The sequence below is a fragment of the Triturus cristatus genome, chromosome 8 (assembly GCF_964204655.1).
Source record: "Triturus cristatus chromosome 8, aTriCri1.1, whole genome shotgun sequence".
In the NCBI taxonomy this organism is placed as follows: Eukaryota; Metazoa; Chordata; class Amphibia; order Caudata; family Salamandridae; genus Triturus; species Triturus cristatus.
Window position 1 is genome coordinate 1094491747 of NC_140591.1, and position 19904 is coordinate 1094511650.

At 43.5% G+C, this 19904-nt stretch overlaps 1 protein-coding gene across 1 annotated transcript in view; it reads left to right on the top strand.

Annotated features, from left to right (window-relative positions):
• The window catches only part of RGPD4 (RANBP2 like and GRIP domain containing 4), a 795990-nt gene that overhangs the window by 70422 nt on the left and 705664 nt on the right, over positions 1 to 19904 (top strand). The window contains exons 6-8 of the mRNA XM_085622637.1: positions 569 to 714; positions 11306 to 11498; positions 12836 to 12926. Of these exons, the coding sequence (XP_085478763.1) occupies positions 569 to 714; positions 11306 to 11498; positions 12836 to 12926 (430 nt within the window). The remainder of the gene's footprint in view (positions 1 to 568; positions 715 to 11305; positions 11499 to 12835; positions 12927 to 19904) is intronic.

Genomic DNA, 19904 nt, shown 5'->3' on the forward strand with positions numbered 1-19904 from the left:
TTTGCCACCTGGAGGAAGCCATCTGTCTTACCTCGCTTTTCACGCAATGTCTTTTGCTCCACTTCTGTGCACCCTGAAAATAACTCCACAATTTGGGGGGGGGGGGGGCTCCACTCACTAAGTCTTGTGAACGATCTCTCTACTAACTGCAGGCTTTCCATGGCCTCCTGTCATCCAAAGAAACCTTATACTACATCACTCGAATGGTATTCCTTGGTCCGTTTTATCTCTTGTAAGCTTGCAATTATTGTATTAAAAGGGCATTTTCGGCGAGTACTGCCAGGGTCTTAAAAATGTACATCTGCCATCTTGGGTCTAACTGTTAATCAGTTGCAAGCACAATAAGTGCACTTCTACAAAATTTATCGGCTATGAAGTATTGAAACTCCACTTTAAGAGGAAGTTGTATAGTATAGCTTGTTCCCTTTGTAGAAAGTGAAACAGTTGCATGATTCAGTCACCTCATTTCTGTCCATACTTTCAGTTGTTACTCTCATTGATCAATGTTTATCAACACAAATTACATATTTGACATGTTCATTTTCCCTTCTTCTTTTGAAACTTACAGGACTATATAGAATCTCTCCAAAATGTTGGGTCAGATAAAACTATATGGAGGTCACTCAATAAAGAGCTGCTGCTGATTCATTGCAATCTCATGTTGCTGACTCTTTCGACCAGAGATGTCCAAGAATCCCGGAAAACGTTCCAGAGGTACAGTTCTTTTTATGTTGTAAATGTAGGTGCTAGCAAATGGTGCTCAATAACTAGGACGGGAAGTGATGTTCATAGGGTCTAGATGGAGCTGGCACAGGAGTGTTTCTTTACTGTAGTGCCGCTCCACATTGTTGGCCATTGTAAGTCTTATTGCTTTGTAATGTTACATTTTGGTCATCTTAGATTTTGTTTTGTTACAGCTGTTTTCAGGTTTTTAGAACTCTGGATTTTAATGGCATGAATTAAACCTCTAACGTATGTCCCTCATTCAGACTTGCTTTCTATTTTTCATAGATAATAAGCCTTTTTTTGGGGGGGGTTAACATTATCCTCTAGATTTGTAAATGCTGTAGGGCATGCAATTTTAAAATCCAAGATATTTTTCTAGTTAAGGTTCCTGATTTGTTGGTATGTTTTCATTTTCCTTTCCTTACTACTTTTTTCATTATTTTTTAATTTTTTAGAGGGCATCTGTTCTAATTTGGTTATTTTTTCTGACTTCTGAATCAATATAATTGTGAGTAGTATTTTTCCAGATTTAGCGATCTGTGAAATGTACACTTCACTTTTACATTGGATAACTGTGTAGGGTTTTGCCCTATATTACTTAATCATATACATTATATAAATATATATTTTTATTTCACTTTATAAGACACACATCATTACTGGAATGCTGTAGCACTTAAAACCAAAACTAACTGAGCACTACAAATGATAGCGTTGATGTAAAATTTGCTAGATTAAGAAACCTGGACATGAAGTCGTGTTGTCTGTTGGTCTGACAACTATAGTGATAGCATGGGTATCTATTCGAAATCACTGTTGTATATTTTATTTATTTTCCTTAATAAACAAAAGGAGGGCAATAGATTGGTTTCTGTCTTTAAGCAAAAATGGAAAACTGGGAGCTATTGTCATTCTGCTTCAGATCCAAGGGACTCCTTGTGGAACTGATGGAGGCAGAAGACACCCTGCCGTTTCTGCTCAGTATATTGTGATGTTTCTGAGAATCGAAAACTGGTTTTCAATCCCTCCCTTTTGGTGTCAAGTTTCCAATACACCAAAATTTAGGTGATAATGAATCCTCAACCACACCATGTGCTTTGCATCATCATTGGGATCTTCTATCTTGCCCTGGGCAGCATCCTTGTGTATTGCCGTTTGTGTTCCCTTTTACCATAGCTGTTTTTCCCCCATCTGAGGTGGGGCTATAGTTTTATTTCGACTAACCCTACTTGTCATTATATTACTGCTGGACATCAAGTAAATCACAGAGGAAGGAAGGATAAGCCTATTTTCCATCCTGCTGTCTCTTGTGATACATGAATGACAGTGGACAATGCCCTGTTTCCTCTTGAAACCACAATGAAAATGGGGGTCACCTGCCTTTTATTAACTGGTGAATCTAGAGGCCTTAGATAAGGGAGGCCCCTCCAATAAGCATAGCTAAGCTTGACCGGTAATTAGTGGAAACATGGCATGTTAGGAATAGTGGATAGTTGCAAAATGGGAAACACTGTATCTGAGAAAAGAGGGCATGGGCACCCCCCAGAATGCCACAGGGTTTTGGGTCGTAGCTAATTAGAACAGGGTCTGTGAGAAAAGAGCCGCCCAGGTATAAGGAAACCTAAGGAACTCATGTGATCATCACATCTGCTCCTAGATTATAACTCTGCATCAATTACCATACTTAGACTACTCTACCATGCACTCATTTAGAATATGTGTAAGTGCAACAATTTGTATTCAAACAAGGGTGTGATAGGGCCATAGAAATAGACCGCTAACACTAGCGTAGCTAACTCGGGACCATAGGATCAATATTGTCACTTGGAATCCCTATGCAGAGACCTCCTGAAACATACCGCATACACATGGATTATGTTGAAGCGTTGTAAAACCCACCCCCTCGACACACACCTTTTTAGTTCTCGCCTGACCCAGCGCATGCGCTGGTCTGGCGAGACTTTTTGTGAGGGCTCAAAAAAGTGCTACCATGGCCAGCCTAGAGCTACAGTGCATGTGCGCGGGCGCCGCGCTTGATCGCGATCACTTTCACGGCCGCTTTGATGTTCTCCGTGAGCCAATGCTTGTTTTTTTCTGTTTATTACTTCTATGTAGTAATGGTGGCACCCGTGCTTTAGCTTAAACACCTTAGGCTAAAGTCGGATGCTGAGATTACTTCAAAAGTAAAGAAACTGGGTGTTACCCCTATCCCAGTGTCAGAGGTAAAAAACTTGGGGGTGTGGCTGGACCCAGCCTTAAGTTTTAGTACTCACACAAAAAGTGGCGGCTACTTGCTTTGGCATTTTACGCGGGTTGAAGCCTATCCTGCGGTTTTTTGATGCTCAGACTAGACAGCTGGTTATACAGGCTTCCATCTTATCTCGGCTTGATTATGCCAGCTCGCTCCTGTTGGGGGCCAATCAGGCTGAAATTGTACGGATGCAACGTATTCAGAACGCCGCAGCCAGAGCATTGGTAGGCTTATCGAGGTCCTGTTCTGCGGAAAGTACCATCCGCTCTCTGCACTGGCTGCCTATAGCACAGAGGATTTCTTTTAAGACTCTGTGTCTTTCCTTCAAGATTCTCAAGTGGGCTTCACCCCAGATTCTTGCTAACCTTTTGGTACCTTATGTGCCTGTGCGCTCCTTAAGATCTTTAGGTCAAAACCTTGTGGTCCCACGGTTTAGGCTTTCTAGAGCTGGAGGCCGGTCTTTCCGGGTTCTAGCTGCTAAACTTTGGAACGCACTCCCGCCTAACATTCGCGAAATTGATGAACTTTAAGTTTAGGAGGGCAATTAAAACGCATCTGTTTCCTCTCGCAGCTTAGCTTTCCGAATGCGTTCCCCTGGCTGTATATAGTGTTGTGGTGCTGGGATGTTTTTAAGCGCCGGGACGCCCCTTGGCTGGGGCATCTGTGCGCTATAGAAGTGACTGTAACATAACATAACAAATAGACAATTCTTTACTTTTGAAGCAATCTCGGCACCCGACTTTAGCTTAAGATGTTTAAGCTAAAGCACGGGTGCCGCCATTACTACAGAGCAGTAATAAACAGAAACAAGCATTGGCATAGCCAATAGGTCTCGCTTTTGGGACCTTATAAGTATTTAGTTATGCAACTGTTGCATGGCTAAACACTTATAAGGTCCCAAAAGCGAGACCTATTGGCTATGCCAATGCTTGTTTATTTCTGCCTCCTAGATGTTCACAAACATGCTATGTAATCGGACTTCATTTTTTGACCTTTGGAGTACCATTGCTATGGCATTCAGGTTTAGATGTTCTGGTGACAAGCCAGTTTACCTTGCCCAGTCTTTTCTGATTATCTGGTAAAATGGTGAAATGGCTTCATTAGTCAGATTGTAGTAAAGTAGTAAGTGGGTCTGAGAATTGAGATAAACCTCTGCGTTAATATCACCCAGAATTCAGGGCTCCACTCATCCTGGCCTGACTTTTTTTTTTTTTTTTCTTAGAAATCGGGAGGTTTAGGAAGAGGTTGTTGGATCAATGGAAAATCATGAGAATAAGGAATCATGGACCCTTTCTTCTAGTAACAAATTTGCATTAGCTTAATCAAAGATTCACTAGAGCGGTCTATGATAATGCATGGGAAAAATTAAAGGGAGACGTTTTCCTCAGAGGACTTTAACTTAACAATTGAGCATCCAAAATCACTTCCATGTTAGACCACGTGGACTGATATGATGCTGCTCTCAGTGTTTTCAAACGCCCCAGCCTATTCAGATACTTAATTCCAGTACTTCTCCAAAGGTAATAACTTCTTCTGTTCGGTCAAATAGTAAAAAAAAAAAAAACAAATAAAAAAAAAAAAAAACATAAACTCACCCATCCAGGTAGTGTCCAATAGCTAGGAATCATCGGCACAGATACAAAAATATATCAGTGGGACCAAGTCAGAGATAATGATCCTTGTGGTGCGTTGCTGTGATTGAAAGGTGACTACGAATAGAGGTGCTGTCTTTCAGACAAAAAAAAAGGTTTTATTTGTTAATGACATCTGACGTCTTCTTGGTTTAGAATTCAACTTTAAATGCTTTGGTTGACTGTACCTATGATGTGCATCGTTGCAAAGAATTGTATGTTGCTACTGTTAAAACATTTGCAACCATGTTTGCAGTCTCTTTGGATGATGCTAATTTTCAGATTTGTTTGTTGTATGAGTTTTGTCACCTTCAGACCTTTACATTGTCCCTAGATTTTTATGTAGAACTATCCTCAAATTACGAGAAGCATTAGTGCAAGATATTTAAACATTTTACTAAACTGCCTTTAGATGTGTATCACATTAGCAAACAAACACTATTTTTTCCAATATTTGTTAAACCTCAGTGAGGTTAAAAATGTATTCTGTAGTGTGTATTATTTCAAATAGGTATTGTATCTGCCACCATTCTTCCAATATGCAATACTAAAATCTAGGACCAGCCAGCTTCCTGTCTAATAATAGAAGGGCTTCGGGGGCGTGGTCAAGCAGGCTACGAAGGCGGACATGTCCCGCTGAGGGTCCGCGATCGGGCACACATATTGCCCGTTTCCAGGCGTCGCCGCGGCCAGCTAGGACACCGGTCAGGTGTCGGAACATATACAGCACAAAGGATTGACGAGAAATAGTACCTGGATGCACTCCCAGCATCAAAAGACGAGGACCATGCGGAAACCCGGCCTGCAGGCTCCTGGCAGCAAAATGGCGCACGCAGACTTTTGACCGCGAACTCTGGGAGTCCGGACCGGATCCCCGGGCCACATACCAGGAGCCGCAACTGGGCGCATAAGTCCGGACACAGCGGATGAACAGGGGCTCTCAGATACCACCGCAGCCCGCCGGGAACCCTGAGGAGTGCATGCGCAGGCAGGAGGCGGCGGCACATCACATCACTGGGGGAATCACTGGCTACTACACCCCGGCGGACACCAGCCACGTTAGCGTGCGATAGCAACCATACATGGCTATGACAACACAGAACACGGACATTCGTATCTTCACGCTCAACGCTAGAGGCCTGAACACGCCGAGCAAACGCTATGCGGTATACTCTTATACAAAGCACCAGAATGCGCGGATCGTGTTTCTACAGGAGACGCACCTCACTTCGGCGGAGATAGGCAAACTACAGGCCAAATGGCACGGAACCATATGTGTCACGTCATACTAGTCATTCGCCCGCGGGGCACTGATTTGGGTTCGTCCAGGGACCCCATTCCAAGAAATCAGACGGGTGGTGGACAAATAGGGTAGATACGCCCTGTTAGAGGGACTCCTAGATGGGCAGGCAGTACTACTGGGCAGCATATACACCCCGAATGTCGAACAGGACAAATTCTGGGACCGCCTCACAAAGGTTCTTGCCAAATTCGCCCCTACACCATGGATCCTAGAGGGGGACTACAACTGTATACTGGACCCCATCTTGGAACGATCTCACCGATCTTTTAGGCAAATTGAACGGTTTAAGGCATGGGTCACACAATGGGCACACAGACGCATGGAGACTGCAACACCCACTGACTCAACTGTACTCGTTCCACTCCATCCCACATAACCTAAGGGTCCGTTTAGATAGATTCTTATGCTCGGCCGCGCTACTCCCCAAAATCCACCACTCTGACTACATGGGTAGGATCGTCTCCGACCACGACGCCCACGTCCTGAGACTTAATTGGAGACCCCCACGTCCCTACATGGCGACTACCACGGGACTGCCTAACGGATCAAACCTTCACACATGAACAGGGACTGAGTATCCAAGACTACTTCGCCCATAACATGGGGACAGCGTCCTCGACATTAGTAGAGTGGGACACATTTAAAGTAGTGATCCGGGGAGAATGTATTAAACAAAGAGCCGGGGTAAAACGGACGCTAGAACAAGCTCTTACTAGAGCTGAAACACAACTTGCTACCGCTACTAAACGGGACGATGCCTCCGATGAAACGGTGACACTGGTGGCTAACGCCAAGACAGAGTACCAAGTGTCCTGTGTAGACCTCCGGCGATACAACTTTAGAACATGCGCGACCCGGATGCGCAAGGAACGAGATAAAACCGGCACATTGCTGGCATGGTTAGCCAAACAAGACACTGACGCGTGGCCCATAACAGAAATAATAGACCCCCTCGGAAACCTTGTACGGTCCCACGATGAGATCCTTTTGGCGTTTCATCAATACTAGGCAGTTTATCATCACCCAGCACCGAGCAGGGCATACTTGACCAATTTCTAGACCCTCTTACGATCTCCAAAATCACAGAGGCAGACAGGACAGCATTCGATACGAAGATACAGTCTTCCGACATTACTCAAACCCATCACGCCCTAGCTCGCAATAAGGATCCGGGACTAGACTGGTTCCCCCTAGAATATTATACCACCTTCTCCCCCTTACTGGTCCCCTGATTGGTAGCGATGTTGGCGGTCGCATTGGAGACAGGAGAATTGCCAAGATCCTTTCGGGAGTCCGTTATCGTGACTTTCCTGAAGCCGAACCACGATCCTCAGCAAATGGCCTCCTATCGTCCCATCACACTTCTGTCCGCCGACTGTAAGATTCTAGGAAAGATACTAGCGGACAGATACTCGCAAATCATACGACCATTGGTGCACCCAGACCAATGCGGCTTTGTCCCAGGCAGGAACACATCTCAAAATATACGCCGATTATTCTAGGTTCAAGATCAAGTCGGTGACGAGTACCCTCGGGCGGCCTGCCTCATCCTGGACCTCGAGAAGGCCTTTGATACCCTTACATGGCAGTTACTCTTCTCGTTCCTCCAAAGAGCGGGACTGGGCCCCACCCTCATAGCGTACACGCGGCTCTTATACACCAAACTCACCTCACGCGTTCGCATCGGGCGGTACATCTCACCAGAGTTTGCGGTGCAAAGGGGCACGAGGCAGGGCTGCCCGCTTTCGCCCCTGCTCTTTGCACTGGCGGTTGAACCCCTAGCTATACGGCTGCGCCAGGAGGGACAGCACTGGGGCATTACACTCGCTGACACCGTGCACAGCGTATCCATGTACGCTGATGACCTCCTTCTATTTGTTCGGGATATCACTGCAGATCTCACTCCCATCTGGGCAATTCTCACAAAATTCGCAGACGCCTCGGGGCTGAGAGTGATTTGGGAAAAATCCACGGTATACCCACTGCATCTGAAACTTACCCCCCCACCCAAGGACATTTGGTTCGGGGATCAGAAAGTGGCCTGGACTGCAGAGGCCCCCCCGATACCTCTGGATCCGTCTCTACCATTCTCCAGCCAACATATTCGAGGGCAATCACCGCAGGGCATTGGCCAGTATCAGGTCGGCGGTTGGATTTTGGCGGAATTCCCATTGGCCCCGATCGGCCGGGTGGCTCTAGCCAAAATGATAATAGTCACGGGACTGTTGTACCATTTCACTAATCTACCAGTAATCCCACCCAGAACCTTTTTCAGAGACCTAGACTCAATCCTCAGTTCGCTAATATGGGGCAAAAGCAGACATGGGATAGCATTGGCAAAGCTGAAACTACCCACTACGCAAGGGGGACTGGGTGCCCCGTCCTTCGAATCATACTTCCTTGCGGTGCAGCTGCAGTGGCTATCCTACTGGACGGCAGGCAGACACTTAGGGGAGACATACACTACAACCGGCCGGGTGCCCACTCCGTAATTACTCCATCTATTAATGCCAGGAACTACACGAGATGGACATACCCCTTAGAAGTAGCGGTGGCCCGCAAGTGCATGCAAAGAATACATCGTATGTCACCAAGGAAGCCTCCGTACTCACCCCTGCTGCCGCTGGTTGCTTGGCCCAAACACGAACACTATTACACACCCAACGTACTCCGCACATGGACGACCTGCGGTATCACCGAAGCAGAGTCGCTATTTGAGGGCGGACAACTGAGACTGTTCCAACAACTCATAGAATACTACGATCTCCCCCCTGGCCAGTGTTTGCTCCATCACCAACTACTCAAAGTTACTGACGTTATCACGACCTATCGCCGGGGGAACCAACCACACACCCGGTCATCCATACAATATTATACATGGGGGTGGGGCGACACCTAACCACGTGGCTTTACAAAGCCATACGGGAACTCACAAACAGACCCCTAGAGACCCTACGGATCACCTGGGAGGGAGAACTAGGGCGCCCCCTGCATGAGAAAGAACGGGAGAGGGCACTTGAATTCCCCAAGAAGGTCTTCAGAAACGCACGATTTAAAAATATACAATTCTATATCCTACACAGGGCATATCTGACACCGGCCCGCCTTTTATCCCGATACCCAATTCCTCTGCCCTAGATGTCACACACAGGAAGCGGATTTTTACCATATGTTCTGGAGCTGCCCAACTATACAAGCATACTGGCACAATATTCACAAATCACTCGGAGAGCTCACCGGGCTCACACACCTGACCATCTGGGAATCCTGTGCCCTGGGCATCTTCCGGAAGCAGAAGCAACACAAAGTACCCACTAGGTTTGTCTCACTGGCCATTTTACTGGCCAAACGAGGCATAGCCATGCATTGGCATTCCCCCACACGCCCCCCCCCCCCCCCGATTATGGCATGGGTGGGAGCAGTACTCAAGTGGGCTGCGGCAGAGGAAGAAACATTGCGCGAGGAGGAGGTGAAAGGGATGCGCAAGCTTCCCATTTCCATGGAATGGGCACTGTTACTGCACCAATTCAAACAGTCTCAGCCGCATGATAACCCAGACCGCGACACACACGTACCTAGGGCCTCACAACCACCAGACCAGCCCACAAATACATGCCCCAGATCTCCCCCCGCGGTGTCCATGTGCAACCACTAGCGCATAGTGCCATACATCACGTCACATCTGAATGCCAGATATCAGAACGCGTCAGGCTATGTATCCCCATTCTCCCTAGTGGGTCATAACTGCACCGACCAATGTGTATACAATGCCCGATCCTTCATCTGACAACAGTACCCAGATTTCCATGAACACCCCCAGTTTTGTACCCCAGTTTTACATGGCAATCATTCGACTCGGCGCCCGACGGTTGCCAGAATAACTGACTACGCAGAGTATGAATAGCACTGTACCTTATGATAATGGAGAGTATAGCAATACAATGTACTGTATCCAAGTGTACTCTGTCAATGTAACCTTTAAATGCCAATAAAAATGTTTAAAACAAAAAATGGAAGGGCTTCATATTGTAGCCTCTTCAAATTCAATATTATTTTAACACAATATCGCACTAAAGAATGTAATAAATCCCATGAATAAGGTTGCTTAGGTCGAGCGCTATCTGTATTTAATGAATAAAGTTATCATAACCTGCCTTCCTATTAGGGTATGCAAACCTCCTAGCTGGGCAATTGCTTATTCATACAGTTTTCCGTTGTTCATTAATTTAAATTCTTAACTGTCTGGATTGATCTCAAGCAGACTTGTTTTAGATTGACTAAAGCTTTTTTACACCCTTCGCTGGTGCCTATAATAAGGCTTCTGTGTTGTCTTGCTGATGAGATAGGCCACTCGTGTTTCTAACAAAAATTCAAGCATTTTTAAACACATGGTAGTCTGTAAAGCAACGCAGTATTTTGTTTTACAAGAATCCCATCTGAAGTATTTCTTTGCCAATATAAAATTGTCACTCATTTTGCAACTTGCCATGCTATGCTATTCTGTCGTTGTGGACTTGTATTATTGAAGTAGCTTTTCCATTTTCTTGGCTGCTATTTGAACCTCTGCAATGCTACTCGTCTGCTTTTGCAAATCTTTATCTGTGTAAGACGAGCAATATTTTCTGCCATCTCAATTTATTTAAACAATTTAAAACAATAGTTGGATCAGTACAAATAGTTTGCCTCTAAGCTCTCTTATTTTCTTTTTGAACTTTTCTGAAATCGGACTTAAGTTCGCTTTAGGTCATTAAACCAATTGTTAGGCTGGAAAAATATATTTTCTATCTTTTCTTTGAAACTGGTGAAACTTCCATTCTTAAAATGAGGATCTTTAAAAGTAAACCGAAGGGAAGAGATTCTAAAACTTTATGGGTATTTTTAGGAGCGATGTGTAGTTATGCATGTGCACACTCTATATTCTTAGACTTAACGACTGTAAATAATTTTTTTTTTTTTTCAAAGATTAAAAAAAAGTAGCATTTTGAGATTTGATGTTATGGATATTGTAATGGTAAACTAAAGTGGATACTGAAAATAATTTGGATGTTGGGATTCCATTCTCCTATAAGTTCATTTGAGTCGGTTTAATTTAGTACTCCTTTACTTTCTGTTTTCAGTTTTTAAATTACCATTAAAATGTGTTTAAATCTTGATTTTGTTTTTGGACTCGCCTTCCATCTTAAAATAGACAAGCCGCTTACATGGCACAAGCCCAGTATGAATCATTCAGATTCAAGGTAGAATGATGGGGGCTGGTGATGGTTTGAACAAAATGATACAAAGCACAGCTACTGTTCATTGTCATGCGAACATCACTCAAGAAGCAATAATGGGTCTTTAAGAAGAATGGTGAAACATTCAGTGATTGTAATCAAGTTGCCATTTTTATTCCAGTTTTGACCATACACTACAGTCAGTGAAACCTCATGCGGGTGGCACTGATGACCTGTCTGCAGCATTCCAGGAGATAAGAGGTCATTTCTACATGCATGCTGCAACTTTACTTTTGAAGATGGCCCAAGAAAGCGAAGCACAGTGGAGAGCAGTGACTGAACCAGCTGCTTTGTGCTACCTGATTGCTTTCCAGGTGAATTTTCGTATTGTTCATGTGTTTTAAGTGTTTTAACTAATTTACTGTCTAAAAATATTATTTTTTGCTCTATTCTTGAAAGTCGCACACTTTGTTTTTTAGAGCTGCATATTGCAGCATAATGATGACTTTCTCTTTACAACACAAAAATGTTAAAATGTCTGCTGTGTTGAGCAATAGTAGTTGAATTCATGCGTTCTTGTAATTTTGACTTACAAGAAGTTGGGTTTCAGATATGGTAATGGAAGTCATTCAAAAGGAAGGGAGTAGCACAGACTTCGGGTTTTTTGCTTCATTGAAAACTTATTTTGCTGCTTGTAATGTCCATTCTAATCTATCTTGTAATGTACCTGTGGCAGCACAGTCTTTTCAGATTGTTGCTAGTGTAATAAATCATCGGTGTGAAGTAGAAGATCATCCATCTTCAGAAATCCCCAAATATTAAAAGATAAATCCATCACATATAGTACAGCCACAGCCTACATGTAGCTATACTATATATTATGGGTGTATTACTTATCTGTCAGATGGGTTACTGATGTAGTAGGTATTAACAGGCGCAGGGCCGATTGCCTCTTTAACCCATATTAGAAGGTACTTGAAGTAGAAGTTTGTTTCCTCTTTCACTCTGACTCCTGCACTTGTGGTTTGGTTGTTAGGATCAAATTTAGCTGTAAATATTTGCTTGAGAGATGGAAACAGTGTTTTTGTTCGACAAGTAGTCAACTTCCTGAATACGTCTGTTGAAAATCACGGGTGTGATCTTACCCAAGGTGGAGGAAGTGCAAAGCCATTGAATGAGTGTCCAAAGCCAACCTTTAAGAAAGGGGGTCGTGGGCATTTGTGTTAATTTAGGAGGCATTTCGTCGCCAAAGAATTGTAGGTAAATAATAGTGTAAAGTAATGTTTTACAACATAGACTAAAAAGCCATAACTTTATTACGAAAGATAGATCTTGAATGTGTTCAGTACCTTTAAAAAATTGTTTTTTTTTTAAAAAGCTGCATTGCTCAAAATATGGATCCTTTGTAGTGAAAAGTACATTTATGTACTCCTTAGATTTTGTGTGACTGGAATATGTAACTTTGTGCAGTAACAAAAGGGTAGGCGCCAAGGAACGTTTTTTATTAAGCTGCACATGTGACTGCTGCAACTCTTCCTAGGTCTTCTTTGAAATCATGCTCTTTAGCTTTCAGAGTGAGGCAAGTACTCTTGGAAAAACTGATTTTTATCTTGAAATATCTATGATAAGAGTGAAATGTCAATATATATTTTTTTATACTTGTCAATATATATTTTTTTTATACTTACATTTCCCTCTTCACTCATGCCAGGTCCCAAAGCCAAAAAATAAATCAATAAAACGGGATGAAACTGGACAAGATTTACTTGAACTGCTAGCCTGTGATCGTCAGAGCCAGTCAGGTAATGAGTATTCCTTTATTTACAATGGTATCTTATGACTGGGGAGTCCTCAGCGGACTTTTTGTCCTGTTAATTAACAATGCATTTGTGTATCTTTTGACCTTCAACCGGTCATATCCAGTTATTCTTATGTCCTGCATCTCTTCCGTTCACAACCTGCGAGTACCAGGTCATGTAATGTTATGCTGGGACTGGAAATTGCTTCAGTAGCAGTTCTGTGGAGCCAGGTACCTCATACATGGGCATGTCCTCAAGCCCACACATGTGCACTCCCTTGCTAGGTGCTGTGTTGCTATTTTCCTCTTCTGCTCATTGCTCTTAACTTGAACTTGCTAGTCTTGTGTTGAGAAATGTATACACTGGGCCCTTTTACACTTTTTTCCAGTAGAGATTTTTTTTTGCTCCACTTTCTTCTCCTTCAGCTTGATTTACTGCTGTTTTCAGCATCTGACCCACATAAGCTCTGCTTCTATGTATGGCAACACTCACTGTGGGCCCGCATGTGCACTGTGATACCATTTATACAAGGTCAATCCAGACCTCCTGGGTTGAATGCAGATTGAGTTACCTTAACTCTGAAGATATTTATTTGATTTGATAACTAGGATGAATGGGTTGTAAGAGTTGAAAAGCGGATATCGTTCTGAGAATCCTGTCACAGAGGCAGTGACCCTCTCTTTAGAGGAACCCTTGTCCTTCTGAGTGAGTTCTTGAAAGTTGCACGAGTAGTGTCAAACTAATTTTGTATCATACTTTTTCTTGCTCGACAATCTTTGTTGGACATATTTGGTGGTAAAGGTCCAGGGAAACTTGGAACATGCCTATTGATAGACAACACCTGTTTGGAACACATATAGAATGACGCCTTGCAGGCTATGAAAATGGACACTATTCAGGCAAGGTTGCTCTGTGTTCTTCAACACCAGTAAAACTTCTCTTACTACAAACACCAATCCTATGGCCAGAGAAGGTATTATTAGCATGATCATGTAGTGATTTTAAGCCTTTCCGGCAGCGCTGGTGTTCCTCAGTTCCAGTCCTCCTCATAGTATGAAACCCTTCAGTCTGAAAGGACGCTAGCACGCAGGGGCCATGAAGGAGCCAGGCGTACCTGATTTCTCAATAGCACCCTTTCCTTGTCTCCCATATCTATTTGAGATAAGTTCAGGCTTATCTTCTAGTTTGGTGTCAAATTACATATGATCACTGCGTTGTTTCATTATGATGTATGGGTACGCCATAGAATTCATGTAAAAGCTGTCATTTAAATCTACTCTGAATTGACATCACACGTGGAAGCTGTGTGATTACAAATTATCAATTTACTTCACTTGTCAGCGATATAATTAATGACAAAAATCTCAACAGCATGGCTTTATCCAATGTTTGTTTCTTATTTGCAAAAAAGATATCAGCATGATGCACATTTTTAAGTCTATGAGAGATAAAGTTAATAAAAAGAAACTACATATCCGGATGATTTCACTTTGGTCCTTCAGTTAATCCAGCCACAAGGATTTCCTCCTGTCAGCCAATGTAGAGTACATTTGCTTCCATCAACCAATATCATTGGGAATTCCAATGAGTCCTGGTTGATGGCCAATTCAAAGCTCTCCAGTTTTGCTCCAAAATGGCACCCAAAGTATTTATAAAATACATGGCAAAGGCACTAGAACCGGCCCATCTAAGGTGTTCATGGTGTTAGAGATTTCCTGTGCCCAAACTGGCTCCTATTGTCAAGTAAACCACACAAGTAGTCCATTTGAAGCATGGTCTATTAGGTAAGCAGATGCCACTCTGAGCAAAAGGAAGTTGGTACTTACCCATTTGCAACATACTTTATTATTCCTAGGAGCAAACATTAGTGTAGACATTCTAAAAGCTTATCCTTCGCAGGAAAGAGAAGAGCCTGCTAAAGGTGACACAGAACATCTTTGCAAGATCTGCGATCACAATAAGGAAATGCAAAGTGGTTTGGGGGATGTTATCTCTCTCCTTTCAATTCCTCAATGCTACCTTAGATCAAGACCACTCCAAGATTAATTAGATATGCCATGGAAACAAATCTCAGGGTAATGGGAGGAACACATTCTGGTTATGGCAGAAATCAGGCTGGTTCTAGTATTGTGGAAGTTTGACAAAAGCAATTATGCTTCCCGGGCCTTTATACTGTGGAACCCCAGTGCCAGATCACAACAGGCAACTCACTCTAAGGTCAGGGTGCTGGCTTACAGAACCTCTCCACAAATAGCCTCTGGACGTCTGAAGAGCAAAATGTACACATAATTGTTGTTGAACTCAGGGCAGCCAATGTTGCCTAAAAAGCATTCCTGATGCTGATCTCTCTCCACTTTTGTCTTTCTTGCCTTAAGTTTAGCAGGGGGCTTGGCAGACATGGGAAGGCAACATTTACTATTCCTTAAATCATCAAGGAGGCATAACAAAATTAATAGTCCCATCCAATATATGTTAGACTTCAATTTATTTCTTTATTTTCAAATCTGAAGTTCAATTCATTCATTCATGACCAAATCTCAAAAACTTGATCACACAACTTAAAATTTGAAAAAAGAGAAATCAGTGGAACATACATTGAGTGGGACTATTAATTTTGTTGCTGCATCCTGGAGGACTTGGATTTGTGAGCGCACCATTACAGTAGTGGTGCAGGAGAAATAAAAGGTGCTGTGTTGGTATCCTTTCCTACCCTACAACCAGTATGAACATTTACTATTCTAACTCCAATCCTAGAATATTTGGAGAAAGTGGAATTTTTCCTAAAATAACACAGGAGGATTATTTACTATTCTAAACATCATCCTGGAATATTTTGGGTAAAGTTAAAAATTCTCTTAAATATTTTTTTAAATGGTTAAAAATTGGTCCCTTAAGATTGACCGAAGTGCTGCCCTGATTGCACCGCTTTAAGAAAAAAACTAAGAATATATTGCAGGAATATATTGTAAGAGCAGACTATGACATTACTCTTTATTACATCAAAAACATAAGGAACAAAATCACTAACTATATTTCAAGACGCTCAGTTCTTTTGCCATGGAACTCTGGATCATATAAAACAATAACTGTGGAGCATGCGGACAGACTGCAAAATTTCATTGCAGATTGTCACAAATGGGTCCAAATGCCAAACCTTTGCCAGTTGGTGGTGGTAGTATCCTGGGGTTTGGGAGGGGGCGGTAGCACTTTCTATTCCTTGGTCAGGAATATTTGCTTTATGCCCTTCTTCCGATTCTTCTGGTTCAAAGGGTTCTTCAAAAGCTCAAGAGAGAACCAAGTCCTTTCGTTCTGGTTGTGCCAGCGAGGGTCAGACAGTTTTGGTAAACAGACCTCTAGATATCAGTTCAAATGGGATGCACATCTCCTCTGGAAGAACTGGGGCCATTTTCCACACCAGTTTGAATTCCCTACATCTGCCTGCCTGGCTACTTAGGACCTGCAAATAATTCTCTCAACACTCTACAGAGTTCCCATAAGATTTTACACATAGCTACCGCAGCTTCCACTGTGCAAGACTATTCTCTGAAATGGAACGTTTCTGCTTCTGAGACTCTTTTTAAGACATGGATTATTTTACAAAGTGCTAACATGAAGTATTGACTTACCGTCTTCACATAGCTGGGTTAGTGTTCCTCTGTTAGAATAAATCTAGTAGTTATCTCCAGGTACTTCTGCACTGGAAGTGCATCTTCACTATGCTTGAGTAGAGAAGTAAAGGAATTAATTAAAGGATTTTTTTTTTGCACCTTTCCCCCTCTTACAAAATAACATACAGCATCTGAGCTCAGCCTTGTGCTAGAGGGCTCAAGTTAAAGACGCAGTCTAACCTATTCAGAAGACCTCTCTGAAAATGCTCTCATTGAAGATGGTTTTCCAAACCATAACATCTACAAGGTGTATTATCTTATCTGAAATGTGACAAGAATGAGGTGACTCAATTCATCCTCATTTCATGGATAAGGTCCCAATGTCATCTATCTGAATTAAAAAAAAAAAAAACAATTTGCTGATATTGTTTTCCCTCAACAGTCTACGTCTGCACCAAGAGCAATACATTCCCTAGACCTCAAATGCTGTTTGAGGTTTTTCATTAAATAGGGCAAAAGACTTTACAAAATAAGATCAGCTTGTGCTCATTTATAGAAATTCTAATATAGGTTGTGCAATTTCAAAACAAAGCATTGATCACTGGATCACAGCTTAGATCTCCTTCTGCATTGCCAAAGCTAGACATCCTCTCAGGCACAAGATTGAAGCACATTCCACTAAAGGCGTGCAGCCATTTTCTTAGGTCTCACGTAGACAGTGCATGCATGGTCTTTTTGAGACCTTTTGTTTACTTTTTATTGGGCTTTTAGCCCTCCCGTTACTTTCCGTTGGTGGGCTTCAAAGCTACTCTCAATTGCTTGCTTCCTGCTGGTTATCACTTCCCTCTTCTTGCATGTGACCCTCCCCTAGAGCATTGCCCAAGTACCTGTGTCTTACACTGCTCGCTCTCTTAGTAGCCAATTTTTGTTTTTGTTGAGCCACTCCACAGAGTGCATCTTTCCTCTGGTCCATTTCTTTGTGTGTGTTTGCTTGTTCCCCCTCCTATTGCTGTGCCCCACCCTCCAGTTGTCCACTTGTTTATTTATCTTTCACTACTGTTTGCAATTGCATCTCGCAGCCTTACTGTGTTTTTTTAGAACAATTTTCATTTGCCAGAGTTTGTGTTTTTAGGCATGACTGGGAGGGGACTTTGCACGTGATTGTTTGTTTATTCTTAGCTCAAGCACACGTTATCACATTAGGAGAACTGCTTTATATACACACACTCTTTCGCATTGCGTTTCCTTTCAGATAAGAAAATGTGCTTCTCAACTCTCTTCACTTGCAATGTTACGGGACACAGGACTTTTATGGCTTCCCCAGTTTCAAGTGCCACAGATCTGCAGATAACGAGACACGCAATGCTGTTTTTGTTATGTGTACAATTGTGGCATTTGAAGCTGGGGAACACCATTCCAGTCACAGGAGTCTGACAACTTCTTGTGATTGTGGCACAAATTAGTTAATGTGGACATGTAAAAAACAGAATAATCCAACCTCCTTTCCTCTTAACATTGCAAGTGAAAGCAGTATGGAAAGCACATTTTCTTATCTCAAACGTAACAGACTTTGCATGTGAGGGCTTGTTTTTTTTAAACTATTTAATGGCATTTTCAGTTTGACACAACATTGATCAAGACACCGGCAAATGATGGCAGTTATGTCAACTTATATGGCAGCAAAAATCACAGGCAGGGTGATTCCATGTCAGGTACTTCTTAGAGATGACCATTTAGCAGCCAATCCGTGCAGTGTGAGGGCCCATGAGTACTACTGACCATGTCCGTGATTAAGTAAGTGCATCCACCTTGTCTTGCAGCTTGAGCACAAATGTGTCCCATAGGACGGGCGCAACACCCTCTCCCAGTGTATGCGAGTCCTGTGCCATAATATCAGCCTTGGCAGTCGCACACCTAAGCATGACCCGGAGCCAGCAGTTGATCGAGGGTGGCTGCGCTGCATTCCATGACATGGTTACTGGGCACCTCTAGGTCAGCAACTTTTAGATAGTATTTATTACACTTCGTGATTCCAAGTAAGCAGAGCAGGGGGTTGGGTGGGAGTTGCTGACATGTGCCATAACATACAGGCATATCGGCGGCAGCAGTGGTGGGAAGGGTTGGGGGGTCCGGAATTCTCTCACCATGTGGAGGAAGATCGCATTGTGGTGTTCACATCGGGGGCACACTGGGGCTACCCCTGGAAACATCTTATGTACCCATTGCGGTGTGAGGTAAGTGTGATGAAGCTAGTTGAACTGCGTGAACTTCTAGGGAGCGTTTGGGGACACACGTTTTACCTGTTCGAGCGCTATACTCCACTGCTTTTCAGTCAGTACTATCCCTAGACATGTATCCCAGCGGGGCTTGCCATGCAACGAAGGATCTGCGTCCACAGCTTTTAGCGCTGCAAATAGGACCGTGACAGTCTTGTGTCGGTATACAGTGCAACCAATGATGTAGGGTTGGGGCATGTTGACCTACCGTCCAGGTGTTTCTGATCGCTAGTATGAGAGCATTGTAGGCGAGGAATTGACCAGCTCCTAGGTCATATACATCCTGCTAATCCTGAAAGGAACGCAGGTCCCCATCACTCTAAGTCTTCGAGGCAGGATATCCCTGCTTCCTGCCAAGGTATCGAGTCGTGAGCCTCCAGCAGAGCCCTCCTCCTTGGCATCCCCCAGAACAGTAACTGTGGGGTGTAAGGTGGCCTACCACGTCACAGCTGTATATACCTGTTCCAACAAAGTTTTGCAGTACCTGCCAGACTACTCATTCCGCAGTGTGGGCCACAAGGTGATAGCAGCCTTTCCAAGAGTTCCAAACCACCCAGTTCTTCTCGGACTGATCTGCCCTCGCCGGTTGCGTCCCCAGCTAGCCAGAGCATGGGCCATTGCAACTGTGCCACCACACAGTAGAGTTTGAGGTTGGGTACTCCTAGGACAACTTCCGTTAACGGTCGCTGGAGTCTTCGAATAGATACTAGTTTATGCACCCCTCCCCATTCAAAGTCCGAGATAAATCTCTAAGTCCCCTAAGAAGGCCCTGGTGGGGATCACAGGCATCACCGCAAAGAAATAGAGAAGCCTTGGGAGTATCAGCATTTTTGCTATTAATGTTCGGCCTATAGGCGAGAGGGGCAAGTGCATCTAGAAGCCAGAGGAATGCCGCAGTGACGTCAGGGCTTTTGTCATAGTTCCTGTTGAGGAGGTGTAGGAAACTAGGTTGGGGTTGCAGCTGTCTCCCCCTTTTTAGCTACCAGATGCTGGTTTTAGTCTCGGACAGTGCACTAAGGCCTGTTAACCAAACACCAGTGCTCTTTCCTTAAAACAAGGTGATATTTAATTGTAACACATTTGACACCCCTGTAAGA